The following is an 8,707-nucleotide window of genomic DNA, read 5'->3' on the forward strand; positions in this document are numbered from 1 at the left end:
GGATCAATTTTTCCATTGCAGTCTTGCCAAATACAAATTCAGCCCTAAAACAGATAAAATCGTATCAATGGATATAATTATTCCATGCATTTACATATTACAAATTGCAAGATGTGCTTGCGTGTATCTGAAGTAAAACAAAACATTTCAAACTTGACACAGTTATTAGTTATCTGAAATGTGTCAATAGTTCTTAATGAATTTGATAGAAATTTTCATGTCACTTGAATTTAGTTGGAAGAGTGGCAATCTCTGAATCGTCAGAAGTCTTCAGCTGATCACCTATTTGCGTAACATAGCTGAATGTACAGTGTCAAGTACCTGGACTGCTGCAAGTAAAAGAGCTAACTATAATTTGAAAAACTCCTGAGTAGGTTATAATGCAGGCATATCTGCAGACAAATGAAATATATTAATCACAGAGCTTATTGGAGAACGTTAGTGATGTACTCTGGCCTTTTCTCTCCAGTCCACTCTCTCTTTTAATGATGACTGATTTACATTGCAGGTTGCTAGTAACAAAATAAACTTCTTAAGTAAGAAAGGCTGTCATTTTTTTTTCTCATTTGCAGTGTCAGGTGGTTGTGTTCCATTCAGCAAGAAAAATTCTTGAGTGTAAGCAATTGCATATATATAGACGTGGATATAAGTGGATACAGGATCTGAAAAGGAACTTTGTAACTACATTCTGTACAGTCTATTTATTTTTAAGAGATTAATTTGTGGTAAATTACTGCTAGCATATAATTAAAATAGAAACGGTTGTCAAATGAACTGTTCATTAAATGAGGTAAAACACTCTTCTACATGACAGAATAGTTCTCTCCTCATCACAAACTGATGTTTTAAATGCTTCGTTTTTACATCATATGTCATTAGAGTAAGAAATATGGTTTTGTATTGTTAATAGTGGTTGGTGATTGATATTATTTTGGTGTGCCCACAAGCATATGACTTTGTTATTGAAACAAAAAATATAAGTATTATCCAGATGAGTTTGCTATTGAAATATGAGAGACCAATAACTGTGAGAATATAATAAATGGCAACACTGAGATGATTTTTCCTTTAGTGTGATAAGCACCTTTCAGAGCATACTACCTATCTAATTGTGGTTGATTAACAGTAAGCAAAAGCAAGTTTTAAAGATGGAGTTGAAACGGGACAGTGTTGGATTGACATTGGCTTTTTTGATATTGGTTGTGTTTTATGTTTGTTCTTGGTAATGACTCCCTTTATACATAAGGGCTAATATGGCATAATATGCTTCTGAAGTCTGGGGAAAACATATGTGTGCAGCTTTTAAAGTCTGATCATAGAACACATTTACAGCCTGAAGTTCCTGAATAGTTTGCAGTGGAGGAAGGTGGCAGGATCAAGAGAAACAGACTTGTTCATTTTTCATTTTGAATGAACATAAAAGACAGTGAATAGACAGTTGCTAAGCACTTGCAAGAAGTTTCTGAAGTAGTTTCGGAAAGTTTGGTAGGAGATGGCAGACAGTTTGGTAGGTTTTTGTTTACACTTAGGAAGGACAGAGGTAAAGTTTAAACACAGGAGAATAAAGTTGATTGTTCGTTATGTTTAATCTTCTTGTGAGCTGCAATCAGGAAACAGGTGCAATGCTCTTCCCCTTTTCTCACTTCTAGCCGTAGGTTCCCACTGCTTCATTTGTTGGATCTAATGATTATTCAGCTGCAGCATGTTCTAAAGGAAAACAGAAATAGGGAAAATCTAATTTTCTACGGAATACACTAGCTGATCTCAGAGACCCTGTGGCTACCCTGTGGTCTGATGCTAGAAAGTTGGTGAAGAGGGAGAGGAGGAATGAAATTTCACGTGTTGTTCACAGCAGCATCAGTCCACCACTAGTCAGATTAGATTGAAGAAACAATATGAGAGAAACAGCAAGCAGTGAAATCATGACAAGGGGGAAAAAAAGGTGCATGAGAAGACCAAACACATAATCAAATCCTAGAGATGCTTAAGGTTGTCGGAGGGTATACATTTTAGCCTATGCAACTGAAGAAGCCCCTTGAAAGATGTTAAATTCAGAGCAAAAATGACAGGAAAAAAGCAGTCTGCAAAATAGATGATCTGGCTTTTGTTTCAGTTTTATTACATAGCAGGTGCTATTTTTTTCGTCAGTTTTATAACTTGCCTTGTAGTTTATTCTCTAATGAAACACCATTATAGACTTTGAAATCCCTTTTGGTGTTTTTCATTGTGCGCATTTTAGGGAAAAGGTACAGGCAGTTCTGAATCAGAACTCTGACAGATTCATTGTCCCATCACAATGTCTTACACTTAATTTTTATTTAATTCTTGGTGACAGTCTTACTCATTCTATCTCTAGAGTATATTTTAGGAGGAATTTATACACAGAAGAATTTGGTATAGGAAGAAAACTCTTTAAAAAATACTAAGCAAAACGTAAGCTTACGTTTATATTTTCAGTTTTTTTAATCCTTAAATGACGTTAAAATACAATTCTTTTAGGAAAGAGAATATGAATATTACTGTCACTCAGAAATAGTGTCCAAATACCCTTTGGACCAAACTTATTCAAAACAGATTGAGAGGCAGTATTTGTGTACCCTCACACTATTTGGAATAAGTAATGCGCATGCTAAAATGGAAGTCTACGCTTTATAGTTACCACTATACACGCGTTGTAAATGAGTGAAAATATTTTCTTATAGCATTAATTCTAGTGTTTACTATGGTTTTCGCAGCTTTTGAATCTATGGACTACAGCCAGCTGTCAGAAATTCTTGCAGTCTGCTCTTGCTAATCACCAAAACTGTAACTGACAAGTTGCTGAAGTTTTATTTTCTGCCTTTTCTGCGGGACAACTGTAGCTCAGTTACCTTTGTGCCACCTACTGTAATATAGGAATTGTATGTTCCCAGCTGAATATCTTAGGTGTTTGTCAGATTTGTTAATGCACGATTTTTTCATGTATCTCTCACTAATTACTTCTAGATAAAATTGTGATGGTACTTTAGAATGCAGACTATTTTTGGAAAACAAAATATCCTGGCTCTTTCTAGCCTATTACTATGAAAAGCAGTGCATTTTTCTGAGGAGACATTTAATTGTAGATGATAAATTTGGTAACAGGATTGTTTGTTGGTTTTTATGGGTTTTTTTCTTGTAATAGTATTGTTAATAATGAATTTAGATCATAAGTGAAGAACCCATTTCAGCCCCTGCTTAAAAGCAGGAAACTTCTAGGAAGATAAACCCTGTTGGAAACCTTTGTGTTATACATTGGAAAACAGACCAAAATTAACATGTGTTGATACTAGTGAAATTTCCACTGATGATGTTCTTTATGGCTTGGTCAAATTCTGTTGCTGGCCAGTATGAAAAAACCTGCAGAGCTGTGCTTTAATCAACACTTGGTTTTTTTTTGGTTTTGTGTTTATTTTTAACCTGTGATCTAATGTGATGCCTTTTTCTTTGAGTGCCATAGATGTTAGTTAATATCTGACGGTCCTGCAGTAAGAAGCCAATTCTGTTGTTTTTCTTCTAGACATTATAATGGACGAAATTTTAATTTTATGAAATCCTGTAGCTGGTTGAGAAATGTAAAGTTCATTTATTATCGTCACTTCAAAATGTCCGTGGAATGTTGAATTTCTTTCTTGATTAAGAGCTTAATCAGATTTATATTTGTTAGCTATCCAAATCTGGAAAAGTCATGGTTTCTAACTTTTCTTCTGCATAATTGCTTAAAGAAAACAAGAACAATTGTTTTAATGGATAGCTGGAGGAAAGTAACAAAAATCTTGAGATTGTTTAATAATAATGCTTACAGTTAGAGAGCTATGAAAATATTTTTAGTTGGTTGCATACCGGTTTTAATTCATTCTGTGTGTGTCATTCTCATTTCAGGGTTAGTCAGCAATATAAAACCAACTTTATGACAGCAGATAACTTATCGATTTGTTTCTGGCCTACTTTGATGAGACCTGATTTTGAAAACAGAGAGTTTCTTTCTACCACCAAAATCCACCAGTCGGTTATAGAGACGTTCATTCAACAGTGTCAATTTTTCTTTTACAACGGAGAGATCGTAGAAGCACCTAACCCAGTGGCCTGTCAGCCACCGCCTTCCAATGCAGTGCAGATGGTGGAACCAATGGTACCTCTTCAGTTACCGCCACCGCTGCAGCCTCAGCTGATACAGTCACAATTACCAGCAGACCCTCTTGGTATTATATAAATAGAAGATGATTGCAGGCAGCCTGGCACTGGACAGTAAAGTCAAGCTATAGACATGCATGTTTCAGGATACAGTAATGTACTTCATATTTATGAAAAATAATTCCCATCCAGCTGATTGGACATCTTTTTGTTATATCCCGTACTGTGTTCCTCATTTGTACACACTGCAGATAAAAACTATGTGATAAGCATGACTGGAGAGGTTTAATTTTTAAAAGCAAAAATAGCTATAAAGTACAAAGCTGCTGCTGCATGATACCTTATTGCAATCACTATATCATTCCTGTGACGGTTTGTCACAATATATTGTGAATAAAATTTTTCTATAGAAATTTAATGATTTAAAAAATTACATTTATGAAACATTCAATGCTTACAGCCTGCTTTATGGCTGTTTTTGTTATTTAACATGCTATTTTTGGCAATTTTATTCACATTCAAGCGTTCTGTGTAAACAACTAAAGCCCAGCTATAGTTTATTTTGTAATCTCCTGGCTACTTATGTGACGGTATGCTTAGGATGGTTTATGGAAGAATGCAAAATGCACTGTTGAGAATTTTACAATCCTTCACCATCCATCTTTACTTGTAAGTAAACCTGTGGACAGTTTGTTAAGGGTGGGTGAACTTGCTTATTATTTCTTACAGCACAATACCAAGGACATGCTTGTTGTAAAAGTGAGTTTCAAATATTGTACAAAAATTTTGATGTTGCCTACTTATTTCTTTATGTTCCATTACTGAACTAAACATTTTGTAAAACTGTTAATTCTGTAAACAGCTGCATGTTTAAAAGATCATTGATGGTCTTGTAAACTTAATCTAATATATTTTAGATATTTTAATTTTTCCCACTTGGGAATACATGTAGTGTTTAGAAAATAGTTCATGACATTTTCATATAAGGTTATATAACTTTTCATACATAAACATGAATTTTGTTGTAGTAAAATTCTCTAAACCAAACAATGTTTTAATCTAGGACTTCAATTAATCTATTCTTTAAATCTATTTTTATGTGACCCTTTAAAGATATACAAAAATGCATTGCTAATACATAGCAATAAATACTTTGGGTACTGACAATTAACCTCTTTGGAGTGTGTATATATAAAATCACATAAACTTGTATTCATATTTTTTTTCCTGTGGTATGTTGTACTAAAAATTCGAATGACTGATTTTTTTTTCTTTTTTTTTTTTTTGCATCCTATTTTTAAATTATCTTTTTTTTTCCATTTATTTTCCTTTTACATTGGTACCAATTTTGCTGTAAAAGAATGCTGCTTAATTTAAACAAATCTTTTGGTTAAATATTTTGTTAGTGGTAAAAAATTTAGAAGGTTACAAATTGTAGCAAAGGGGAGACCATAGATAAACACTACCTGTGAGACTTTTCATAGCAGCTTTATTTCTTTCATGCTCAAAATATACCTTTTTAGGTCTGCAAAGAAGAAAACAGTTTTGGCTCATTCAGCTGCTAGAATGTTTTGTGTAGCTTAAAAAAAAAAGCTTTATGATGGTCACTGTTGTAATCTTCACTTATAACAAGATTTAAGATCGTCTTGTATGTATTATAGTAAATAGATGATTCTGAGAATTAAGGCTTTTAAGAGTTTGATTTGCTCCATTTTCCCAAAATAAAAATTGCCTTTCCCACTTATGTCCTAGGTATTGTACTTCTAATTATGACTTGGATTATCATTCTAGATTACTATGATACCATAAACCCGGCTGCTGTTTGAAGTACATGTATATTATAAATTATCTTGATATTGTGTTATATTCTTGCAAGTAATTATCTTTTCTAAGAAAACATAAACAAAAAAGAAAAGTCAAGCCTATTCCTATTGCAAAGCACACAGGAATTAATAGTACAATAAAGTCTGTCCTGTAAATTGTAGTATTCTTAACTTGTTCTACTTCACCTGTTGTCTATATAGCTTTTATTTATAGCTGTCAGTCTAATCTTGGCATGTTTAGCAAAGAAAATGGAACTTCAAGAGTTTTATAAACTATTTCTAGGTTGCTAAAGAATTTATTTTTCTACTATATATGGTATAGACAAAGCATCACCTGTACAGGAAACAAGTCTATTTCTAATAGAAGTAAGCTTAAAAATAAATGCCAGTCATATCCATATTTAAAAGTTCTATCTATAAAGTATCTCCAGTCTTTGTAATGTGAATTACATTTTAAACTTTCTACAAAGTCCAAGTTGTTTGCCATAATATTTAACTAATCTTTGAATACTAATTTTTAGAATAATTTGCATTCCATTTCATGACAAACTTTCATGTGGAACTTGTGACCAGAAGTATTTGCAGTATCATTTATGTCTTGTGTATGATGTTATGGCTAAATCACTTCATGATTTTTTAAAAATCTGAACACTTCTATTTGGCCTAATATGAAAGTGTTATTACATTTACTGGATAAGGCATAAAAAGAGAAATAAAAAGAAAGCATGGCATGTGGCGCTTGATAGTCACATGGAGGAGTCCCTGCATACTGTTTGCATTATGGAAGTGTTCTGTGCGGGGACGTGGCTATGTGTGTATGTGTAATACGTACACTTCGATGTTTTTCATGTACTTGTGTGTTCATGTACGCAAGCACATGTGCACAGACTTGCATGCACATATACCCACACAGTAAAGTTTTTAAAAGATACTAGGAAATTATACCATCGTTATTAAAGATTTATAATAGAGCTTTCTCTATTATTATTTTTATTAGTGCTATAAAATGAGGAAGCATGTCATTATATACGAATTCCTCATACTTTGGCTCATGTAGTCCCTTCTAGTTTTAATGAAAATCCAAACAATAATAACTATATTTTTTAATGTGAGCATTTTTACAGTAATATCTATCTTGATAAAGATATAAATGTATATTATTTTTGGTTGAGCATCTCAGTGACACTTTATGGAGTAGTTTGTCTTTTTTATGTAATATTGGTATAGACATACGGCAGTGTATTGTCTTTCAATGTCTTAGCAATTTTAAAATCCCAGATCTGAGTTACAAAAGTGCCATTTTAAGTAATGCGTAACAGGTTATTTCCAAATTCCTTACCCTCCATGATCTTGTGGAATTTTAACATATATAGTGTAAATAGATCGCAGATGTCAACTTAAGTGAAAAGAAACTTTTTTGTTGTTGTATGTTTTCTCCATTATTTGAATCCTGGTTGCTAGGAAATTAGATATGTTTATTTTTAGTTGCTGGAGTTTAGCTTCCAATATTTATGATAAATACAGAAAAACTATCAATTGGAGATCGAAAAAATTGGCCTTAGCTTACGTGCTTATTTCAGGTTTTTTCAGTAAATGTGATGCTGTTTGTCAACTGAAAAAATTACACATATATAAAAAAAGTTTAAAGTCAAAATTTTGTTCTTTGTTTATAATGTAATCTTTTGTTGCTACATCAGCAGAATACTGCAGTGAATTAAATATCAGTGAAGCTTATTCTGTATAAAAGATGCAACGAATAAAATACTAAGATGCTTACTGTGTATAATGTTCAGTTTAGTTGCCTACTAAATTTGTAGAGGCAAAAGCACCCTATCTTTCACATACACAGAGATGAGACTTAGCAGTAAATCTTGCTAAACTGAGTGCACCAAGTGTTTAAGGTGTTCTCGGGGGGAGGGTGTCTCTCTCCTTGCATTTGATACGTCTTCTAAGCTGCTGAATTTTGGAAGTGGTTCTCACAATGGTGAAGACTCTTCTGTAGGTAATGCACCCCCCCAAGATGGATACGTGCATCCACTGGGGGACAGACCTTGAAAGTGCCAGAGTGTAAGATGCTCTGTTGAACTGTGTGCAGTGCCTGTGAAATTCTGTGGTTCATGTGACCTCTTACATTTTTTGTCTGATCAAGCTGCTTGGCAAGAAAGGCTGTGGTTATGGAAATCGGTTTTTCAGGTTTCTACCATGCTAAAGGAATGAGTCTCTTAAAATTATTTTTCCTACAGAATTTTTAAACCTGAAGAAAAACTGGGTTTTGAGGTCAGCTTTAAATTTTTGTTGTACGTTATTCGTCATAGTTCTGCTAACTGTATGGGACAAATCCAACTTTGATAACAGTACTGCTTTTAGTTCTTGTGCATGCAACATCTATGCTTAGTTTGTTTCTTCAGAGCATCTTGAGTCATATGGCCGATGCAGAAATAACTGCAAAAACGCCCTGACAGCCTTCAAATCTAAACACTGTTCAGGTTTTATTGTATATCTTAACACTTTCAGATACTGGAGCATTTTAATCTCAAATAGGATGCGTCTTGCCTCTAATTTACTCAGTGTGCAAATCTCAGTTTTGTAGATTGCTGCAGCAGAAAACATCTCTACTGAATCTGAAGCGTAGCGCGGTGCTCAGGCTCTGCAGCAGACCACAGGTTCCTGATGAATAGCTGTCCTGGAGAGCCAAAGTGTAACGTTAGTGTTCACTTGTGTCAAATTCGATC

At 33.7% G+C, this 8,707-nt stretch overlaps 1 protein-coding gene across 2 annotated transcripts in view; it reads left to right on the plus strand.

Annotated features, from left to right (window-relative positions):
- The window catches only part of ARHGAP5 (Rho GTPase activating protein 5), a 52,624-nt gene extending 46,478 nt beyond the window's left edge, over nucleotides 1-6,146 (plus strand). For both annotated transcript variants that reach the window (XM_087747147.1, XM_087747146.1), the window contains one exon: nucleotides 3,901-6,146. In XM_087747147.1, coding sequence (XP_087603273.1) covers nucleotides 3,901-4,231 — 331 coding nt within the window. In that variant the 3' untranslated portion in view covers nucleotides 4,232-6,146. The remainder of the gene's footprint in view (nucleotides 1-3,900) is intronic.
- The last annotated feature ends 2,561 nt before the right edge of the window (nucleotides 6,147-8,707 follow it).

This window comes from Nipponia nippon, unplaced genomic scaffold (assembly GCF_047370975.1).
Source record: "Nipponia nippon isolate SJK-2023a ecotype South Korea unplaced genomic scaffold, ASM4737097v1 scaffold_11, whole genome shotgun sequence".
NCBI lineage: Eukaryota > Metazoa > Chordata > Aves > Pelecaniformes > Threskiornithidae > Nipponia > Nipponia nippon.